We start from the raw sequence: 23,717 nt of genomic DNA, 5'->3' as shown, positions 1-23,717 counted from the left end.
AGTAGGGTCATTTTACCATTATTTCTAATGGAGCAGGACTTCTTTTTGCAACCAGAAGAGTCGCTCCCTGCTGGATTTTCAATAGAATGCAGGTTTCAGGGACTTCCGCATCGTCTTCATATTGTAGACCGGAACCTGGACAACCTTATTAGGACAAGAGGGAAGAATGCCCTACAGGCCCACCAACACTTGTTCCAGCAGCCTTGCAGTTTGTGTCCATATCTATCTTTGTCTTGAGATGAGAGGTGATCCAAATAAAATTTAACTGCTTTTGCGGCGTCTCTACGAGGGAGTCCGGTGTGAGCCTCGATCTTGGTCGGTTGTTTTGCCTTCCAGGTCACCGCACATGTCACGTGACTGAAAACTATGAATAGGTGTGTGTGAGAGTGTGGATTCCATGTGTGAACATACTGTACCTGGATTAAAACATGCTATCATTTGGGCTTTTGTGTGTTTGACAGTGATATGTGGGTGTAAGTCAAACTGACCTGAAACAACCAGTTGAAGCCTGACACTGAAGGTTTTCAGGTCAATGATCAGAGTACAAAGTAAAATCTGTAATGCAACACCTAATGACTTATTAGGTCATATTCTAATTATCAGAGGGATTTGGGCGAAGCATTTGGCTTTGAAGATTCACTCACTCAATTCAAATCTTGGCAAATACAACTACATTGGTACATTTTTAATCAGAACTCTGTTTCACAATAGAAGTACTTCCCCATTCTCACATATGATTTACATTTGTTTTGGGGATGTTGTCTTTCATTTTAGCAACCAAATATTCTCTGGACCACAGCCCTGATGTGACACACTGTAAATGTAACAACAAAGGTCAATGCACATTTGAGCTAAAAATAGGTCCCAGCCACCAGAGACAGTATGTTTAGTTACTTCAGCTCTTCTGTCCTCAAGAATTACCAGAGTAGTCACCAAACCTTTCCATGCCTTTTCTATTCACATTAAAAATATTCAGAACCAGGAGGACAGCCGTAGACAAGCATTGACAAACATTTTGTGTTGGTTGTTACAAAAGTAAGGTAGGAACATGTACCATGTCAACTTGTGGTGTGGTCTTAATTAAATTTAAATTTTAAAGGGGAATTTTAATTGTAATAGTAATTTGGCGACATTGGCTATGGCTCTCTCCCACATGCGTAGGTTAATTAGTGACATAAATTGCCCTTGGGTGTGAATGTGTGTGTGAATGCTTGTTTGTTTATTTGTCAGCCCTGTGATGAACTTGCAACTTGTTCAGGTTGTACCCTGCCTCTCGTTCAATATCAGCTGGGATTGGCTTCATTCAGCCCCCCCGCGACTCTGGGTAAGTTGATGGGAAGATGATGGATAATGGATGGCTGGACAACATTGACATTTTTAAACTGAATCTTATTTTTTTAGATTTTTTTATTTTGACACAGTTGTTGGAAGAAACATGTAGATACTTTAATTAACTAGTGGCAACAAATTTACACAATGGAAAAATAATCTATTATAAGTAAAGGTCCTGCATTCAAAATACTACTTGTGTCATCTCCAAAATAATGCAAGTTTTTATTATGTAGAATAGTTCTTTTTAAGATGTTAGATTTATTTGATTATTATATAATTGTATTTTTGTTTATGGCTTGACAGCTTGTTAATTGTTGTTGGTGTGGAGCTAATTTTAACCACTTATTACAGTGGTTCTCAAAGTGAGGTCCGGGGACCCCCAGGGGTTCTTGAGAGGGTTCCAGTGCCTCCTCTAGCTAAAAGTTATTTTCACTATAATTCCATCCATCAAGTAACACAATGACAGAATGTGTGACTATTTTGGTCATGGGCTTTATACACTTTCTGTAAGAGCAAAAATACTATCAGATGGGTGACCCTGGGATAAAATCTCATCAAATTGGTGTATGGTGTCAGTTTAGGATTGTGAAAACGTTTGAGAACCACTGACCTATTACATACTGTTTGCAGTTTAACTTACAACTGTACATCACATTTTAAGCTCAGTTTATGTGTCAAATCAACTATATTAACGTAGTGGAGTAAAAGCAAAATATTTCCCTCTGAAATAGAGGAGTAGAAGTTTAAAGTAGGAAATTGTACAGTGCGTGAGTAAAGCTAGTTAGTTACTTCACTATCACTGTGAGACACAAACGAGAATATATGTGGTTGTGACATACAGAGTAGACAGGGCACCACTGATAAAGATGTGCATCCTGCCCTCTAGTGGTGGAAGGAATCACACAAAGGCTTTCTGTAAGGTATGACTTAATACTCTGTAGACCCAGAGGATTGATGAAATGCATTTATTGCACTACATTTGTCCACTCTCTTCATCTCCATCTGCTGGTTCTGCATGACTTGTTTGATGTGATATTGATGACCAATACAGAGCCCTGCAATAGAGGAACAAATAGAAAATGTGGGAGTCATGATGCCAACTAATACTGGGTACTATAGGCTAGATATCTTAGCAAGGAGCACGTTTTATTCACAGAAAATACGTGCATTTATAAATTTCTTTGCTGTTTATTTTCATGCGGTGCAATTTATAGCTTTGTTTTACCCCAGGGAGAGGAATAGCAGCAGGAGTAAAGTAGTTAAACAGGCAGTGAGAAGCAGTGGCGAGGGGAGGAGGGAGCTGGGAGGACCACCAGGCGCAGGGAGTAACTGCCCTCCTGGGAGCAGAGACAGGTCAAATATCTCCTGCAGCTCTGTGTGGCCTGCCACAACCTGGGGGGTCACTTAAAGAGAGATGGAGGGAAAGAACACAGGGGAGAAGTGGAACTCACATTAAGGACATAAAGTAAAAGATGAGGGTAAAGGAACAGGGAGCGTGCAAAATAGATACACTGGAGTAAAATAGCAGAACTACATTTGAGAAAGTTACAAACAACAACAACAAATGATTAAAATGTCGTTAAAAAATGTTATAACCCGCAAGGTATAATAATATAACAATAATAATTGTATAATAATATAGTAAGTACAATATGGTATAATAGTTGTGGGTATAATAATGTAAACTTTAACCATAATGAAAAAACTAAAAGTAACAGAAAATAACAAGAAGCAGAAGAAAATAAAGTGTGTCCTATAAGAATTTACATTAATAGTTAATCAGGAAATGCAGGAAAGATACGTACATGTACATACATATGTATGCACACATGCAAATATGAATGAATATGCATATCCAAACATGTATATACACGTCACCATCTGTCTCTCTGTCCCTCTTTGTCAGCCACTTTCCTGGTTCCCTGGGCCCTTTCCATCCACCCATCTACACACCTGTTCTCACTTCACTCATCTGCCCTGCCATTACCTGGACTGCTCCACCCAATCCTGCCCCCAGCCTTCACCTCAGTCTGCTAGCCCTGCTACCTGCCTGTCCTGGTCCTACATTACTTGAACCCCATGAGCCTCTGATGGAACAGTCAAAGAGCCACCTCAATGTCCAGGTGTCACCTTTTGGGAATCGCCTGGGGTGGATTCCCCAAGAAAAGGAGTGGTCCGCATGTCTCATCTACCCAGCGCCACAGAACTAACACAGTCATGTTTGGTTTCCAGTCAGCTGTCCGGCCGACACCTGCTCCTGGTTCCCTGATGGTGTTCTGGCCGACACCTGTCCCGTTCCTGCTGGGATGCCTCCTGGTCACCCTCCAGACCTGGTTCACTCATCTGCCCAGCTGTCCACCTGGGTTCTTTCGCACTGCCCCTGTTCTCCAATTACCGGGCCACTTGCCCTCTTAATGCTTTTGTGTGCTTCATATCATGTTTCTGTGTTCCTTACTTGCATGTTTTGGAATTTGCCTGTTTTCTTTTAACTTCTTGGGGCATTTTTGCCTGCTTCTTGACTGTTCGGACCACCTTCTCAGTTTCATGTAATTACTTTTAAAGAATTTATTCTCAGTACTCTAAGTAAATATTTATCTATTGTTTCCATTATCTCACATGGCATTATGTGACACCTACAAATGTGTTGTCACAATTGTTAAGATATTTTGTGTAATAGCCTGTAAAAAAGGGGCATAATGTGAATGTATTTTGCACGGGGTTTGAGTAGTATTTTTATAGGGTGTAAGCCTGCTGAACGATCACAAGTGACATCTCCTGTCTTTGCTTTTCCTGTACAAAACAGGTTAGTAATGTGTGATATTTTGCTGCAATACATTTCTATGGACTTTTAAAGCCTTTGTTAAGTTGTGATGACAACCTTTGATGTGTAAAACAGTGGTTTATTCAGTAAAGAGACTTTGAATTAAAAGTGTAGCTAGCACCCGTGTAGACCCAACATGGCGGCCTTCCGACGTTTGTTTTGTTTATGGTCATTGCTCATGGACATTGCACTTTTCTTTGTATTTGCTAAAGCTAAAGGTTGAGCTACGATTATTTAAAGCTTGTTGAGCTGAGGATGTGTCAAGTCCTGCATTCAAGTCCTGTTACCGTGATAATACTGAACAGTGTAACATGTTGATAAGGTTAGAAAAAACATGTATCTTGTAATATGTAGGCCTCTGTATTGTTTTTATATGTTGTATGTGAGAATGTTGCGGAAATGTGAAACAAGTAGGCTTAACAGTATCAAAGCTACTGGATGTATATGATTTTGGATCTAGTAAACAGCAGTAAGTGTGAGTACCAGTTGAGGCTGGGAGAGGTGAATTATTTCTGTTGAACTGATATATAATTTGTAAAATATGTTATTCCAGTGGTTTAATGTATTTACTTGCATGCTGTAGTGGGAACCTAAAAGTGTAATTTGTTAAAAGGAATATGGTCAACGTGGTTTAAGTGAAGGAGGGAAAAAAGAGATAAATTCTGTTTAATAAAGACAAAGAACAGCCTGCTGAACGATCACAAGTGACATCTCCTGTCTTTGCTTTTCCTGTACAAAACAGGACACAATATCTGTTCACAGGTAACTCTTGATTGAGGCCTGTAACAATTACATCTAATAAGGTCAAATCTGTGCCCATAGAAAACATATTGCATATTGATTCCAACTGATAAATATTAATCACAATTTGAACTTCTTTCTGCTAAAAGTGGTGTATCCTGTTACCTGTGAGATAGTAGTATAGTCTAACAATGGAGCGTTGGCCTGAGTAGATCTCACATTGGTAGGTGCCCTGATGCTGCAAGTTGGTTGAAGGGATGGAATAGAGTCTGTCCAACCCTGCGGTCGCTTCTTCAAACTGATCCACCTGCTGGGTTTTCACCTGTCCAGGAAAAAAATCTTACAAATACTGTAGGCAGGAATCCAAAGGTAACAAAGTCCACCTACCCGCACCTCTAAAGATCAACAATTAACATGTTAATGCTCATTTGTTTAACTGCTTGTTTGTTGTACAAAATTAACAAATTATCTATGTAATGTATTAAGTATTGAGCTACAGAGGTGCTGGGGTAACTTGCTCACAACCCTGCCAAACCTCCCAATATTTCCGAGAGACTACTGTTTTTCCTGTCCCGGTTTCCTCCTGGAGTCACAATACTCCCATATTTCTCCTGATTTACGTCAGATTTTCACACCTTTTTTTTCAGCTTTTCATTATTACTATCTATTTCTGGCACTGTACACCGTGTATAAGCCCTCTGACTCCAAAAGTTTCCGCCCCCGGACAACAATACAGTCACACCAACAGTTGTTTCTTGACATGCATGTGATGTGAAGAGAGCTCCTGAATGAATGAATGAAAAATTATGAATATTAGTTAATGCCAGACATTCACAGAAGTTAACGCCAGGGGGGAAATTTAAAGTCACCAGAATGGAAGTCTCCGACAGTCAAATTTTTCTGGGGGTGGACCACCCGACCTCCCCATTGGCTTTGAAATACTCCCTTTTCTGATGTCTCAAGGTTGGCAAGTATGTTGCTTGATGATGTTAGAATGATGGATGGGAAGCCTGCCTGGCTACAATTTCTTGTCTGGGTATAGGAACAAAATTTATGCACTGCTCAGTCATACAGTTAGCACTACGTAAAATGTCAATAAGTTATTTTAGCACAACGGCTAGCTAACTTGCTTACTGAGTGCGCCACATTACAATATATGACCAATTTAGCACTGTAAAATGCATTGCATCCACTTGTCATGCTTTGTAGTTGCATCTCAAAAGTCACACCAGCATGTTCATACAGAGGACATTTTGATATAAATTTGCTACATTTGTGCGGAATGCTGTGCTCAACTACCTTGGGTGTATCTCATGAACTGTTGGCACCTACTGATAAATAACAAACCTACACTAAGACGTATATGGCAAATGGAATCACATACAAATCCTGTTACTGGTAGGCCATTTGTGTTGTTTTATCTTAGGATACACTTAGGCTAGCTGTTTCGTCCTGCTTCCAGACTTTATGCTAAGCTAACTGTATCCTGGCTCCAGCTTCATGTTTAACAGACAGACATGAGAGTGGTGTTAAGCTTCTCATCTAACTCTTTTCTCTGCAAGACAAAATGCGTGTTTCCCAAAATGTTGAAATATTCCTTTAAAGGTATTGCAGTGACCCTGATCAGTTCACCAAGCATACCTCTTCTGCAAACCTCCAGACCACCTCGATATTGTTTGGTAAATGAAACAGCACCTCGCACCACACTCGGGTCCTGCTGTTCTCCATTACTTTAATTTCCTGAACTGAAATAAACATAGCAAACCGCATGCACACACACACACACAGACACACACACACACACACACACACACACACACACACACAATATTCACAGGGGGGCAGCTCTTGCAGTCTGAGCCCTCCTTAATGATAATACTTAAGCCCAGTCTCTGAGGGTTGGAGTAAAAGTGATGATATGCTAAACAGTGGCTGTGCTGTATAGGGTTGATATGAATACCATCGTGTGTGGGAGTCAACTGTCACCTTGCATAAAGAAGCCAAGGACTTAAAGAGTACCTTGGGGGCTCTGTGCAAAAGATATAATGTGTGGAAATAAAACCTTGCCTCTGTCTTTTTTTCAAATCCTGACTTTCTGCTAAGAGCATTTCAAGGATCAAGAGTGGATGCTTATGAAGGTGAAAATATAGTTATGTAAGGATGTGTCAAGTCTGGATTAGTAGACTTTTTTTCCTATTTAAAAAAATGTGATGTAACAGTATCAGTAATCCAATATGTTGGACAGATTATTAATACTCACCTGGACAGTCGAGGGGGAATTCACAGGAGTCATACTGGCAGGTAATACAGTTGTAAACTGCACCTGCACTCTGAAAACCTGATGGGTGCATGAAACCAATACTTAAGATATTTTGTTTCTAATAACAGAAAATATGATATTGAAGAGACAAAAAAAGAATAAAAACACTAACCACATGGGGGAATACATCCAGAGACTGTGAAAACAAAGAAAGATAGTTAACATAGATCAGAAAATCTAAATGTTATTGTCAATATCCAGAAGTATGAGTCAGTTCAGCCCGACAGCTTCCTTTATTCTCCTAAGTATTTGAAAGGCTGTAATAATGTAACTAGCTTATTAAAGAGAGAGTGCAGAGATCAGAGGGAGCTGTAATGACCTAATGGGCCTTACTATGGATGATAAGATGAAGGGAAAGGGAAAGAGACCATGTCTCACCTCTAGGCAGTTTGGAGGCAGCTGCGATGAAATTGTCTGCTGCTGTTTGCAACCTTTCCTCATACACTGTGTCTGATGGGTGGAGAGGAGGAGAAGGGGGAGGAGGAAGACAGAAATATTTGGCTCAACACGTCCTGGTGAAATGTGTGCTTTAGGGCATCATTTGAAATTTCTCATTTCTAACTCCCCTCTGTTACTGACCTTATTTAACAATTCTGACACTCCAAAGACGTATTTACTTGTGCGGTCATGTGTGTGTGAGAGCAGGTGTAGCTACCTTTATTCAGCTTTTGGTTAAACTCTTTCACCATGGGCAGGATCTCTTTATCCAGAATTTCTTTTAGCTGTTTCTCATAGCCTTCACCTGGAAGAAGGGTACATACCACAAAGTATAAACCAACCTCTTCCCTGTATACACCTACAAGTTATCCCTAATTGTTGTTTAGAGCTGATTTACTATTTAAACGTATTTTTTTTGCATTTGCCTTCAAGAAAAACTAGATAAAACACTATACAAAAAATAGTAAATAGATAATTTTCCGCACCCACTCTGCCCGCCTCAATCACTCCCTCGTTGTTGTTGAATATGCGGTCCAGCTTCCTGAAGCAGGCGTCAACATTTCTAACATTATACATGGTCAAAATGTGACCCCAGCACAGGCTAAGACTGTCTTGCACATCAACAAAGCACTGATAGCAACTTAGAGAGGTGTTGAAGAGCAAGCTAACACACACGAGCCACAATGCAGATGTGCACATTTTTCAGCACGGGCATCAAACTCAAACAAAGGTTGCTGTATGAAATGTTTTTATTCAAATCCAGGACTACAAACCTGAAAAGTCCAAGGTTTCATATTCCAGAAGCTTGAAAAATCAAAGCCTTAAATGTGGATTTTATGTGCCTATCCCACATGAAATTGAATAGCAAGATTTTAAAAGTACCCTGCTCATGTTTCCTCAACATGCTTGGGTTGGAGAGGAGAGCACCACAGACTCCCCTCTATACTTCCCTCCATTCTATTGTCTCTAGTCCCCATTTCCTGCTGCCTCAATGCACCAGTTTTACTGCAGAGCACAGAGATGGAGCGAGCCAAAGAGGGAGGCGGCAGCGGCGGCGGTGGGAGGGAGAGGGGCAGATGAAGAGGGACTTAAATTCTTATGTACATAGAGGGATGAAGTGGACAGCATGTTGACAAGAAAACCCAAGAGAAAAATACAAAGAGTTAAAGTCGAACTGGTGGTGTGGAGATGGCGAGGTGGAGAATGAAAAGCCAAAAAAAGGGAACAAAAGGGTCAACAAAATCAATAGATCAGTGAGCGATGAGAAACAAAAAGTGCATATTCTTGCTGGTGGAGTTTAGAAAATTCAAAAAGTAGCGGTGAAACAATGTTGGAGAAAAAAAGAAAATGTAGTGAGGAGAAACAAAGAAGAGAAAGGTAGGTGCAAGAGGAAAGAGAGAGAACACATTAGTGTCAGAGAAAGAGGAAGAGGGAGCAGGACTACAAATCAAGTCGACTGCCTCATCACATCCTGTATCCCCCACTCGTCTCCCATCCTCCTCACCCCCCCCGGTCCCTCATTCCCAGTGCATCTCCATGGTAACCAGACAGGGTGCCTAATACATGAACTTAATATGTTTTCAGTGGCAGGGTGAGCTGGGTACTAATGCATTCATCTGTCTCCACACAGACAAGCCAATCAATATTAGGCAAGAGTCTGCTCCAGGACTGCCAAAGTCAGATAGCTAGTCAGGCAGTTGGACATGGAAAATCCCAAATATATGTGTGTGTGTGTGTGTGTGTGTGTGCGTGTTAGAGTGCATTTAATTGTGTCTGAGCGTACAGAGCGTGTGTTGCTATCAGGCACTTCGATGAAATCTCTACATGCACGCCCAGATCATTATAAAAGTATAAAATCTCTCTAGAATGACACTTTTCATTTATGTGGAAGATAACACACTCTTATTTGCTTGAGAAAAGGAAAAGGGAATAATCTTCACAAGATGTTGCCAATTACACTTTGTATTCAAGAGCTGGTGCTTCATGTATAAAATTGGGCCAATTAGCTCTGTCTAGCAAATAGTGTGTAAGTGGACAAAGGAAAACTGAGAGATTGCAAAATTCACACCTGTGGAGTATTTTTTTGGTAGCAGACAGAAAGACATATTTTTTTTATAAATTCACACACATAAACTGTTTTTACCATATTTTATTAGCATACATAGGTAAAAACAGAGCTACCATTACAATACAAAGTACAGAAACATGCACATGATGTACCAATAATTCCAGTGATTTTTGAAGGTGACATAAATGACGGGGTCACAACCCTCGGCTGTCTTCCTATTGGCCCACACTAAGGGCTATAACACAAAGCCAGTCAATAGGGTTGGCCCCCTGATAGTGTCTGTGCTTCCTTTTCTTCTTGTCCAACCTGACAAGTCTTGCAGCTGGAGACTAAGATACATTAGAGGCAGAAGAAAATGTGACATTGTATCATTTGAGGGTTTTCTTTTGTTTAAAGTGGTTTGAAAGAACAGTGAGAATACCGAAGGAAACTTCAAATGTTAAACAGACAACCTTCTGGGGAGAAAAATGTTCTTCATGTAATATTTTTTTCATAAAATGCCTTTGTTTCTAGGAAGTTGAAACTGAATGCAGCCCTGTTCCCGAGGACCTCACCTGTGACCTGCTTTGACCTCACAGGTTAAGGGTCTCAGGGACAGAGGGGCATACTGTGAAATTATAATACACTTGGAGAGTTTTAAAACTGAGCAACTGAATACACAAAAAACACAACCTTGAGTCAGAACGTATTAAAAGAAAGAACCGCATAGTCGCTGCACCGAGAAAAAGACATGACCTCATCTGACATTTGGATTCTGCGGCACCGACTGGTCTCCTGGTTTGCTGCAGAACAGAAGCAAAACTGATCAGTTCAATTACAACATAATTAAGAAACAATCATGTATTTGTCTAAGTTTCAGCCACACTAACCGTTTTCCTTACAGTGCAGCAAAGAGAAGCCAAGTAATATATTTTCCAGCAATGTTCAAAAAATCGCAGCAATGCAGTAGTTGAGCACATTGGGGTGGAGATGCAATTAATTTAGGAGAAACATTTAATTTCAAACTGTTGTTAAATGTCATGGCCATTTTGAACATGATTTATTGAACAAGCACTGACAAAAGCTCAGTGAGTTGAAAGGACTTTAAAAACAAACTTCAGATGTATGTAAGAAACATTAGTGGCACAATCATAATCTAGAACAAAAGTTACATGTCAAAGACATAGATGTTAATCTGGAGCTTTTAATTATTGCTCCAACTCCAACCTTTTACACTATGTAAGACACATAAATAGCCAAATCTTTGCCTAAAACATAATGTCTGTAATAGAAAAGGATATTTATCTTTAGTTCTTCATAATTGTTGAGGTGTGATCTTTAAATCCTCCGTAACTCCCCGTAAGAAAAGGTAAATGAAGGTCCAGTCTAGATAAATTTACAGTGATATACAGTCTAAATGTAGTACTTATTATTACTGTGTTATAATATGATTTCTCAGACCAATATTAAGAGCAAGACATGATCTGTCTTCTGACTTACCAATTAAGATTAAACTAGTTTTTGATGATTTTACAGAGGGGAAAGGAGTAGAGGAGGACAAGGAGTCCCACCTGTTAATAAAGTAAAATAATAACACATTAGACTGCAACAATATCAAACTGTATTTATTTCCCCAACCAGAAATAAATCCAAACATATATATGTTTCTTTACATTTATGAAATGAACGAAAGAAAAATTAATTGCGTAAAAATATCAGAAGCCAATGCCCCCCACTGGCAGACAGACAGAATGACACATACTGACTGGGGAAGACCAAATACGTCGATATAGAGAAGGGACATTTGCATATTTTATCTGACTCATCTGTTAGGGAAGCATGTCTCATCAAGTAAAACACCTCAGTGTGAACGTTAATGATGCGTCACGTCCTCCATCAAACTGGACTGCAGCTGGACTACATTACGTTTTATCTATAGGTCATGAGCTACAGGCCTCAAGATTTTGGACTCCAAAAGTGAAATTTTTAGGTTGTCTCAGTTAGTGTCGCATGTGACAGACATGGCAGCTGGAGACCAGAGTAGAATAGCAGACATTTGTTATAACTTCATCAAGAAATAAATTATGGATTTGTCTGCGGAAGAGGTGGCTTTTTTTTTTCTTTCATGTCACTATCAATACAACGAAGCTGTGAATTAATTATACCAACACATAGCACAACAGAAATCGAAATGTCTGTGTTGAATACATTCATGATTATTGCAGCAGGTGGAAATGCATATTGTACAACACTGCCAGTCATAACATTCCAATTCCAGTCAACAATTTCTCACCAGCTGTTAATTTTACTAATCTACCTGCCTGTTGTAAAAAAGATGATTATAATGAGGTAAATCTCAGACGTACTTGCAAATAAGGTGATAAAGGAAAGTGAGAATTAACACAAGGTGCAAATCTAACACGACACGTAGACATGACCTGTCGACAACATTAATTGAAAGGCTTTTCAGCGAGTGCAAACACAGACAGATTGTCACACTTATACGACAAATATATACAGCCAGAAGAGTACACACATGCATGCACAAGCAGAACAACACGGCTGGTTTTATCACTGTCAAAGGAAAGGGTGTGAAAAATTTGCGGTGAAAAAGTTTCAGATAAATATGCACGTCAGCTCTGCATAAACAGCAAACATACTTAATCTACATTAACCTTACGAGTGAAAATGTATCAACAAAAAAAAGACAATCACCTTGCAGCCAGCGTCTTCTTTTCTTTTCTTTCCCAGTCTGAGTGAGTCTGTGTCTCCTCTCAGCTCTCTCTCTCTCTCTCTCTCTCTCTCTCTCTCTCTCTCTCTCTCTCTCTGATGGTCTATGCTGGGGCCAGACAGAGAGCCCAGCGGCAGGTAGGTTACAGACAATGGTATTGATTCCATTATTCTGCTCTCTACCTACCTACCTAACTAACATCCATACAGATCCTCACCTTTTGTCTCAGCAGGGCTGCCGTCGCAAACACACAGAGCTGCAAAAAGAGAAAAATAAAGGAGAGAGAGAAAAGGCTTGCGTACTTTATGCGTTCATATGCCCAGTTATACACCAAACCTCCCGGTGCACATGCTATCCAGCACTTACAGACGACACTCACACACACACATACTCATTTACCCTCTGTGTTGCATTCATGGTCTCTAGTTGTCTCTCTTTGCTTTCATAGTACCTCAAAATCTCTTCTCTTCCTTTCTCTCTCCCTCTTTTACACTCTCTGGTCGTCATCCTTTCATCTCCCTCTTTTTCCTCTCACGTATTTCTAGCCTCACGTATCTACCAGCTCAGTAACCCCCTCACACACACACACACACACACTCTAGTCTGTGTGCTACGTGTATGTGTGTGAACGTGTGATAGATGGAAAGAGAGAGTGAATAAGAGTGGAGTGAGTGTGTGCCTGTGTGTTTGTATGTGTGTATGTGTGTGTGTGTGTGTGTGTGTGTGTCTATGAAAGAGAGGAACACTGTGTGTGTGTGAGTGAGAGAGGGAGACGGTTGGGGGAGGGAGGTAGGGTGGCAGAGAGGCTAGCAGAACGTGGGGATGGAGGGGGAGGGTCAGAATCTCTAATAGGATGAGAATGGAGAGAAAATATGAAGCCCAGGAGTCTCATGAACCTGAGAGCCTGACACTACTGCCTCCTCCTGTGTGTACAGCAATCATACCATCATCAAATTGATTACGGGATTTATGGCGTTGCTCCAATACAAGTGTAAATTGCAGCTGGAGTGACATCAAACACACTAAATAAACCCATCGTGGAAAGCTTCGCCAATTACAGGAATGTGCCTTGATTATTCAGCTTAACATCAGAGGAGGACAATCTGCAGCTTGCAGTTCGGTCCCACCAAACGGATCCAAATGATGCTGAAATGGAGGCTGTTTGAACACTATGAAATACTGATAAAAAAGATAAAAGCTGCATGCACTCTTACGCTTTGTGTTGCATGCATAAACAAAGAAATTGCAACAGTTGTGCATATTTAATGTTGTGTAACATTTTTCAATTCTGTGATATTTTTACATGTTTAATATTTCGGCTGGGTTGCTCAGTCTGTTCACACGCCCAAAGGCAGTTCTAAATATTCTAATATTTGTGCTACCCTCCAAGAGGACAGAGAGTTGCAGTTGTGCTTGTTGGATAACAGAATCATATGGCCCTGAGGGAAATTCAGAATTGAAGGTAAATCTAATTTAGAGCCACTGATTGGCTGTCTGCTCAGTGAGATGGAGCATAAACACACACTTGATGTGTAAGCGTCATTAATGGCCCTAAAGTGTTCTGACCATATTGTACAATATCACCAATGTGTCACACATTTAGCGCAAATGAGGGTAAACTGACAAAGAAAACGCACTGCTTGCGGCCTAAAGCAGTGACGGAGGCCTGTGATAACATGTTTCTGATGGACAGTTAGTTAACACCCTGGCTAAAATAATGAAGGTATGAAATAGGGTTGGGTGATTGGATGAATCCGATATCAAAGAAAGTCCATCTGCGGTTGTGTTTTTTTTTGGGGGGGCGGTGATTTTTGCCATTTTATTTAGCTAATTTAGTGGTCTGTCTTAGAATGAGTGAGAGCTTCTGCTCAATGACTCTTGTTCGCACAAAGAGGCCAACAACGGCAGAGAGAGGCAGTGAGGAAAAACAGCATGTAGTGAATTAAGAGCTTATTTCGACCAACCCAGAGTTGGTGATTGTTGGAACAGTGGACAGACTAACCAAGGCGGTTTTGGGGAGTTTTATTTTGATTCTGCCGAGATTGAATGAAGTGTGTTTCATGATGACTTAATGAGGCAATTGAGCTAGTCTTTTACATATCGCAAAAAACCCAGTATGAAATTAAAAATAAACAAGGACAAGTAAGCACACTGATCTCTTATAGCATGTAGAGTTCATTTTAAAAGGCACTCTCCCTGAAAAGCAATTACTACAGTACAAAAGATGGGAATCGATTAAGACAAACTCATCGTCATCTTCTTTCAAAAGGCATTCAGATGAGGTTTCTGTTTCATAAATATGCAAGACGAGGATGCAACCTTTCAGAAATGTAGGTTAGCATAAAAACACTACACTATATATTCATAATACCTCATGAATATTCATTGTGTACCCACACTGCCTATAGACGAGTCTCTGTCACTTCAGCTGCAGGTATTCTAGACACATACTCTGTGCAGCTGAATATATTTCCCGCTTTGATCCTATTCTGTATCACTGTCTTATTCACAGATCCAATGCACTACAGGACTCTTCACATCCTCCTCTGTATCCGCAATCACACTGTAATGCCATGCCACCTAAATTTACATAGAAACACGTTGTGACGTTGTGAACATTGTGAATGTGTTTACACTATCTGCTGTGATGTGTACAGCATGTTCTGCACTGTCCCTTTGAATGTGAGTTCCTGTGCAATATGCACAGCACATATATACTATATGATCCTGCAATAATGTCACCAAGCCAAATTCCTGTACATTTACAACACATAGATTGCGATTGTGAGTATATTACTGAGTGCAGGAGTCTCTGCCTGCTCTCCTCTGTCTGTCCTGCCAGAAGACTACATTAGAGCATGTCTTTCCAAGACAGCGGCTATCTGGACACAAATTTGTCTTTAAAATCCAGACATAAGTGTCCCATCCTGAGTGACAACCGCAGAATGTCACATACAGGTGTGTGTGTGTGTGTCCGTGTCTGGGTGTGTGTGTGTATGTATGTATGTATGTGTGTGTGCCTGCGGCTGCACTCTGCAGTGCCACTGAGAGACAAAGCACTGGGAGTGCTTCACAGGGATGACATCATCAGTCTGGGATGGTGTCTGCCATGTCTGTCTCAGAATCGGGATGCTCTAGATCTCAGTTATACCCCGAGATATCGGAAGACACCATCGTTTTTGGCAGCACACTCGTCCTTATCACACCTGTGTTTACATAGTAGTGAATGTGAGCAAAGAAAAAATGGGGTAAGCCGTGCTTTGCAGAAAGTGATGTCAGAATTTTTAGGGTGTTTCAAGAAACCCATGATACTTGATGTTGGGAGAGGTTGTGGCATTTTTGTCATGGTTCTAACCTCGAAAGACATTTTTTTGAGCAGCATGCATGCATGTGAATATGTTCGTACAACAAATCTGCTCACACATATGCACAGTGTGCAGCATCTGCCACAGTGGAAAATTAGCCAAGTAAAACCAGCCACTGGTATAAACAATCCTTTACTATATTGGGGAATGATAGGGAGAGCGAGAGAGAGTGAGAATGAGGCAGGGTAGATTGTACATTATCCTTTCCCCACACACCTTGCAACTGTCAGACATTCAGCTGTAACTTCTGGCATGAGAGCAGTGTTGTGCGGTGGAAGATAAAGAACGCTACGACTGACAGTGCCGAATCAGCACAATTCTGATATACGCTCCCCCCCACTTCCAGTGGGGGAGGAGAGCGGGCTATAACGCACTGCAGATGGCTTCTGTCACAACTACCAGTCTTACATAGTGAGGGCAAGGGAGGAGGTTGTGGGGTAATGAAACTGGAAAAATGATTGTGATAGTCTGTGTTGGCGTGGATGCAGAGGCCAGCATAAAGTGGAAACATGGAAGAATTTGTGGCATGTGTGTAAAAGTATAATGCCAGGCAGATGAGACTCCTCTACCTGTTGTAAAAAATACATGGATCTCACAAATGACTGCCAAGCACAGGCAGGCAGTCCCTGATTTCCGTAGTGAGGCTGGGCATAATGTATTTATTTTATATGTATGATATGTTATGTTATATGTTGCATTGTGTTTCATTAGGAACTGTATGGAAATTGAGGCGGGGGGTGGGCAAAGGGTGAGAGTATTTTTAGAGTAATTTGTTTCTTTCTGTTATTGGCAGAAAAAGAAAAAAGTTAACCTTTGGCCATGTATAGGGGAAAACAATCCCGTCTCGAGATCCAGGCGGAATTCAGTGACTAACTGTTTTTTTAGCAGACCTTTTCTCAAAAATAGGGAGAGACAAAATGTTTTTAATGCTTTTTTCTTATGTTTACCAAAAATGTATTTTCTTTGTCAGCTTACCCTCTTAAGTTATTAGAGGGAGGGTTATGGAGGCTTATGTTTCCTAGTCAAAGAAAGGGGAAAAGAATAAAAAATAAAATATGATTAAAATGAAACAATAAATTCAGCCCCCTTCTCTACACTAATAACTTTTGTACAGTCCCTTCTCTGACCTTGACGTAGGATCTTGGATAAAAATGGAGGTTCAGTTTCCTCTCTTAAAGGTATTTTTGTTGCAGTAGGAACTACTGATTGCCAGTGTACAACCGACAACCTGTCAAGCAGCAGGTGGTCCTCCTGACAAACATGTCCAGACAAATGTTGCACACAAAATGACACATAAGCTGGTGGTGGGGAAGTTAAGACTTTGCCCAAGGGCACAGTATCCAAAAGGCGTTAAAGTTGAAAAGGGCGAGTCATGTCATTAACCACTAGGTGATCCTCTGGTGGAGTAACAAGATATACTTACCTCTCTGTTGGGGACACATCAGACGTGGCAAGAAGTGACTCCGCAGGGAAAGCTAGAAGGTTGTACAGTTATCTCCGTGCTGTTTATTATGCGAAACCATACAACCAACTACCTCACACTGCAGAGCACAGACTGTAGAGCTGCTCTCCAGACAAGATCTTCACCAGCAGGACGAAGGTGTCCATGCACATGCTCTACATACACCTCTCTGGCTTCTGCCTACCGGTCAACCAATTACCTCATGCCTCACTTATTTTCTGTGTTAGCATATATACTCAAATTGTTAATGTCCTTCTCACTTAATCATTTAACAGGTGCTGAGATTGAGACATGCAGAATTACTTCATGCTGGGTTTTTTTATTTCTTTGATCTTTGATCTTCCCATTGAGCTCAGTTGGTGGTGTGTGTCTATTTGTGTATGAGGTTATAGTAGATAAATTTGTCTTTTTTCATCAGTTTGGAGGAAAATAAGAGTTTGAATGATATGGTTTTGCCTGAAGAGATGCACATTACCATTCTGCAACACTGGGAGCAAATCTGCCTTCATGACTCATGGGCTGGGAGGACTGCTCTACGATTTGGGGTACTAGAGATGAGCCTGTACTGAGTGATGCAGTGGCTATGGTGCCACAGGTATGGCTGCATTGACGAAGCTTAGGTTTAAGGCATATATGCCGCAGAGCAGGCATATATGCAGAGAGATGCCAGTGGAGCCAAACATGAGGCTGCTGATATAATCAAATACGCTGTAAGACTGGATGGAACAAAATGTGACACAAAAGTTGTGCCTTTGACAAAGCCGTTAAAATTCTGGTCCAACACTGGAACAGAACTATAGAAATCCATTTTCACACATCTAAGCTTCTCATGCAGGTGTGAGTACTACAAAAGGCTTCATTTCCTATGTTCATTCATAGTCTTTCCATCCACTTCTAAGGAGTTGTTGCCCTCTACTGGTGACTGTCCAAACTCCGTCTTGCTTCTTTACCTTCTCATCATCAGTGTTTTGTACACACAGTGCCACAAGATTCTGCAATAGAGTGATATTGAAAACTTCAAAATGCCGTCTATGGACAATCAGGGCTTGGCTATCCTAGCATTGTTATACACAGGATGTTACAAGTACACACTTTCTTATCCTATCACATCCTGGAAAGCAATGACTAAAATTCATATCTTCTTCCCTCATAAACATTTTTTTTTTAAATCACCAGCTTTTATTGCATCCAACTTGTTATTAAATCATATTGTTTGGGTTTGCACTTTCATACATTAACACACTGCAATATTTCATCCAAATCAGATGTCTGATTCTACTTAATAGCTGACAGGTTTTCATGGGAGTTTAATGCCATCTGCCATAACACTGTCATCACCATTAAGTCAGCTGTCAGCTGTGATATCTAAATCTGGGTGACTTCTGGCTACACAGTCAAATTGGAATTTCCTTCATGTCACACCAAGTGAAAGAAAAATTACTTCACAAAAACTTTTTTTGGTCTGTGAATCCCCTCTGCAGGAGTCGTAAATGTTGCATGCTACAGTACCACGTTTGTTGGCACAATGTTACATTCCAACGGCTGCAAGCCCAGGAGTGTTAAGTTACTCTGAGCACAGATTCAGACGTAACTGGGACAAGATGATATGCGATGCAAATGCCATTTCAAGAGTTTCAGCAGAACAAAATAGTCATATGTTAACAAATGCCATCAATATAAAGATGATTAAAGAATTGTAAATATTCTAAAAAGTTTGCAGCACTGACAAAAGCGAGAAGTATGTGGAAACTCTGCATTCTCTGCATCAAAACGTTGCTTGGCATCTGGGATTTTAGGAATTCAATCCGACAGAGAAGCACTAAGGTATAGAAATGGAACGCATCTATCTTTCAAACTTTGCAACTATGGATTAAAAATGTTTGTGAGAATAGAGAGACATGGAGAAGAAGAAACTACATAGACGATCTTAGCCAAGTGGGCAACATGCCAGTGTAACTGTAAAAATGTTACCAGGTGAATTTGCTTCCTGTTTCTCCGCCTCCTTCCTTTTTTGGCATGTGTTTAGAGTCCTAATTCTCCTTTTTCTGCTACTCCCAGCCCCTTTCTCTCTCCTGTCCCAGAGTGCACCCCCCTCCTCCTGACCTCCTCGCCTCCCTCTCTTCACTCAACCTTTTCTCTGCTTCAGCCCTCATGGGTCCCCATTTCCCATTTCTTACCCTTTTAACCACTCTCTGTCTTCATACCCCCTCCTGCCTTCTCTATCCACACATGCCAACCGGGCTGTTTTTTTCATACCCACAACCTCCTCTACTTCATGCCCTACGTGTGCAATATTTTCACAGTCAAATCACGCAGAAATGCAGTGTAATTGTGCCAATGTCAGCTATCCTTCTTTCTCTTGCTCTTTCTTTCTCTCTCCCTTCCTCCACCCCCAAGCAGGCCTGTCTGAGTGTCTAAGCGGTGAAAGACTACTCCACTATGAAAAACGTCTGGGGTGATTCATAAATGGGGCGTCTCATGTCAAGTTCCAAATTCCTCTCATACTTGATCATCATCCATATACAGTGACACACTTTGATGGATGTCACGTAATGGTTACAATCCTTAATAAAGCCATGTAAAAAAATTCACAGATTCACTGCACAACAAGGCAATTTCACTTTCACTGATTTTATACTGTGTGCGATGAAATAAAGATGATGCAACTCTGGGGAAACAGAAAGATGGAAAATACCTCTCTAGGCTGAATCTACAGTACCAGCTTATTTTCAGCATGTGCCAAAGCTGCCCGGTTTCAATATCAAACATGTGTCTATCACCTATGCCACATCTCCAAACAAGGGTTACATTGCCGTAATGTTTGTAATTTTAGAGAGCGCAGCTCTAATCTGCTGCAATATGCATGTGTTCTTCCCAGGTGAGAGCAATCCTCCATCCTACACTAATCTTCTTTGGTTGACGCCAGCCTCGTATACAGAGATGGCAAAATGAATGTTGCCATGGGAACCTTTTGCCTGGCAACCCCAACACCCTGGCAACTAGCCAAACTGTTGCTATGGCACAGCTGTCAATTTACATATGCTGGGATTGGCGTGTATCTGGCCTCTCGCAGCGCCTCCCTTTCAAAGTTTCCAATCAAATGCATGATGGAAGAATTTATCTGTGTGTGTTTGTGTGTGTGCATGGTGAGGTTGTCCGGTAACAAAAAACTATTTTGCCAAATAAAGCAGCACAGAAGAAAGTAGCATCCTGAAATGTGGTTGCATCTTATATCATACTTTTGTATTTCAGTATAAAAATCAAATTTTAGATGAGTCATAAATTAGTTTGAGATCTTAGCTTTTCTATAGTACCTGGGCAGCTGGAGCATTAACTGACTGTGTGCAAGCATTATTGAATTTTTGGATAAACACGACTTGATAACCTTTAATTACCTTGTGAGATCATTTCTTGCCAAATAATCCACTTAAGATAAAAGCTCTTTATGGCATTACATCCAAAGGCTTAAATCAGACAACAAATGTTCGTATGTGTGTGTGTTTTCATTTTTGCAGGGCTAGTCCTTTGGCTTACAGCCTTTTAAAAAAGTAATTTGAGATACAGAGACGATGGTTGAATTTTGGTGGACACACTCATTTGAACTTTTCGCTGAAAATGCATGGTGTAATAACGTGTGAGGTTAATGCGTGGACAATAGAGAACAAAATAACATTTTTCTGATTTTAGTGAATGGAAAGCAGTGTACCAGTGTGACAGATACCTGCTAGAAGACTAAAAGGAAGTAGGTAAATACATCTCTATCAAAGTTTTGTCAAATCTAACAGTTTATAGTGATGCAATACATACAGCTAAAGCACTGAGGAGCAGAACAAATGAAAAGTATAACTAGAAGTGTGTGACTTTAGTTTTGGACAATAAACTTAAATCCTAGAGTCTCTGCCATACTGAATTGCTGCTGTGGCTACGGTCGTTTCCCCTTCAGCTCTGGCAAACCAGTCATTGCTGGCTGACATAAAACACATCACTACCTCTATGCTAAGGTTGGAACGTCGCCACAGACACCAGATTTAAAACCTGCGAAATACAGAGAGCTTCACCTCAGCTCATATCATAGCAAAGCTCACCTACATCAGTAATGTGTTGAGATTCTGTCGGTGCAAGTTTTGTTTAAGTTTTTTTTCAAAGTCCTGATAATAAGTGGATTAAATCAGTGGATTTTCACGACATTGTGACACTTTTATTAGTTGCCAAAAGTTTGAATCAATCAGTCAATTATCTGCCAGTATTTAATTTGAGTATATATTTAACAGGGACAATACAGATAAATATTGTTGCACACGAAAAAGAAACGCAACAGATGTATGGTTAAATGATGATGGTTAAAACAATTAAACAAATAGATACAACAGAACATATAAAATGTGCATGTGTTACGTATTGTAAATGACTGTGAATGCACTGATACAGGTACGCGCGTGTGTGTGTGTGTGTGTGTGTGTGTGTGTGTGTGTGTGTGTGAGCTTAAGTTTACATTGTAGATGGATGGATAAGTGAAATGAATGAAAGAAAAATTTGTTACCTTGAGTTTATTCCCTTGTCAAAGTATGCCAGGGATTCCTCAGACATGAAGCGGAGGCTGACTGAAACACACACACACACACGCCTGCACGCACGCACTCGCGCGTACACACACACACACACACGTTAGAGGAAGACAAGCTGGCCTTGTGAATAGAAAGACTGTTTAACCAAGAGGTCGCAGGTTCAGTCTCTGCAACAGCTGAAGTGTCAGTGGACAAGACCACGCTACTGACTTACTCATGAAGCATGAGCATCCAAAATGCCACTTTGGGAATATTAAATACATAAACTGGAATAATCAGCTGCAGCCCAAATGATGCAATTAAATAACCAATTATCATCACATAAAATACAACAAGAGATGAATCAATGTCTAACTTTTGTAATAATTCTGACACACAGAGTAGAGGGACCAACTGTTCACGCTGCAGAATAAATTACATTATAATTAGCCTAATTTAAAAAGCTGCACTCAAAGCTCAAATGTTTTGCTTTGCTTTTTGAATGCTGCCATTAATAAATGTTTGGGTGTTTACTAAATTTTCCCAACATGATCAGCATCAAACTTACTTACTTGTTTGCTCTTTGCCGCAAGGATTACAACTCAATTAGACGCTATGATTTCAGTGTACACTGTAACGTGACATTCTGTTTCGTGTTATTTTTTTAGATCAACATTTGAGGTTGTTTAAATCATGATATCTGAAAGCCATCTCAGTGCGCACATGCGTTCTGTAGTGTGGACAAAGCAATGCACCAGCTTGGAGTGCTAAGCCTCCTGCTCCGGTTTGATAAATATAACTTCAAAAGAAGCAGCCAAACAGCTTTAGACACAATGAGCATAATAACTCCCCACCCCCTGGGAGCTCCAGCCTAGTTCATTTACCCTCGCAAAGCGCTGCCATGTCTGTATGTGCACATGTGTCTTTGTTTCACTGCGAGCCTCTTGAAGGCTCCCCACCTTCTGTTCTGTACAAAGCGGATGTATAGAGGAACCTTTTGTAACCTCCTCTTTACAGAGGAAATGCATCCCCCTCCCTCTCCTCCCTTCTATTTGCCCCTCACATGTGATGCCTGATTGACCACAGCACCCCTTAAAGAGGTCAAAGGGCAGACAAAACAGTCTGGTGTCATGGTAACATGTGTGCCACCAACCAGAATGGTAAGGGGGAAAGCAGGGGGTTCAATGAGCTGTCAGTTAAACCTTTAAGAATGCTGCCTTGTGTTGAGGCTTATGTGTGGACAACATGCAAACACTAATACGCACACATAATGCACCTGCACTATGAAAATCACCGCAGAATAATCAAGTTAAATCCATCCGTGCAATGCAGATAAGTGTAGTACCTATAGGGTATCAGATGGTATGCATGTATGTTTGCCGCTGCTGCACGTGCACGTGCACGCGCCTGTGAGTGTGTGTTGTTTGTGCACACAGGAGACACTCCTGTGTAAAAGGTTCTTTGTGACCGCTCAATGCAGTGGCAGTGTTTACGTGATGGGGGAGGGGGAGAACGGATAAATGGGAAGCAAATGCATTCAGATCAATACTAAGCTGAGAGAGGGTGAGTGGGGTTGAGAAGAGAGAGTGGAAGGTGGTGAGTAGAGTGGGAGGGGCCACAGCGGGACTGATTAATCATTCCTGTATTGTTATTGACTATCTGTTAAAGGGGGTGAGTCAGTCTCTGAATTATGTGTTTGTGTGTATATGTGCGTATATGTGTGTGTGTGTGTTTGTGTGCGGTGTTCATTGAAAGCACAAAGTCATCAATTACAGTGCATGGACTTCCCAGAGGTTTGGCACTGTAGGTAGTTTAGTTGTGCTCTGACTAATTGGTAGCATGTAGTTAGAACTTTTAGGTAGATAGTTTGCATATTGAGCACAATAAACATTAAGGATTTAATTATTTATGTTTTG

At 40.7% G+C, this 23,717-nt stretch overlaps 1 protein-coding gene across 4 annotated transcripts in view; it reads right to left on the bottom strand.

Annotated features, from left to right (window-relative positions):
• Positions 1-2,283: 2,283 nt before the first annotated feature.
• spaca6 (sperm acrosome associated 6) overlaps positions 2,284-23,717 on the bottom strand; it is a 28,507-nt gene continuing 7,073 nt past the window's right edge. The window contains exons 1-10 of one of the 4 annotated variants that reach the window (XM_046044216.1): positions 8,138-8,380; positions 7,870-7,956; positions 7,593-7,664; positions 7,327-7,350; positions 7,155-7,232; positions 6,536-6,639; positions 5,060-5,216; positions 4,724-4,743; positions 2,558-2,724; positions 2,284-2,387 (exon numbers count right to left, since the gene is read on the bottom strand). In XM_046044216.1, coding sequence (XP_045900172.1) covers positions 2,306-2,387; positions 2,558-2,724; positions 4,724-4,743; positions 5,060-5,216; positions 6,536-6,639; positions 7,155-7,232; positions 7,327-7,350; positions 7,593-7,664; positions 7,870-7,956; positions 8,138-8,351 — 1,005 coding nt within the window. In that variant the 5' untranslated portion in view covers positions 8,352-8,380 and the 3' untranslated portion in view covers positions 2,284-2,305. Of the gene's footprint in view, positions 2,388-2,557; positions 2,736-4,723; positions 4,744-4,783; positions 4,883-5,059; positions 5,217-6,535; positions 6,640-7,154; positions 7,233-7,326; positions 7,351-7,592; positions 7,665-7,869; positions 7,957-8,137; positions 8,381-23,717 lie in introns of those variants that run through there. The other 3 variants (XM_046044219.1, XM_046044217.1, XM_046044220.1) reach the window with 3 other exon arrangements.

This window comes from Micropterus dolomieu, linkage group LG03 (genome assembly GCF_021292245.1).
Source record: "Micropterus dolomieu isolate WLL.071019.BEF.003 ecotype Adirondacks linkage group LG03, ASM2129224v1, whole genome shotgun sequence".
In the NCBI taxonomy this organism is placed as follows: Eukaryota; Metazoa; Chordata; class Actinopteri; order Centrarchiformes; family Centrarchidae; genus Micropterus; species Micropterus dolomieu.
Note: the sequence above shows the minus strand (reverse complement) of the source record. Positions and strands in the feature narration are given on the sequence as shown.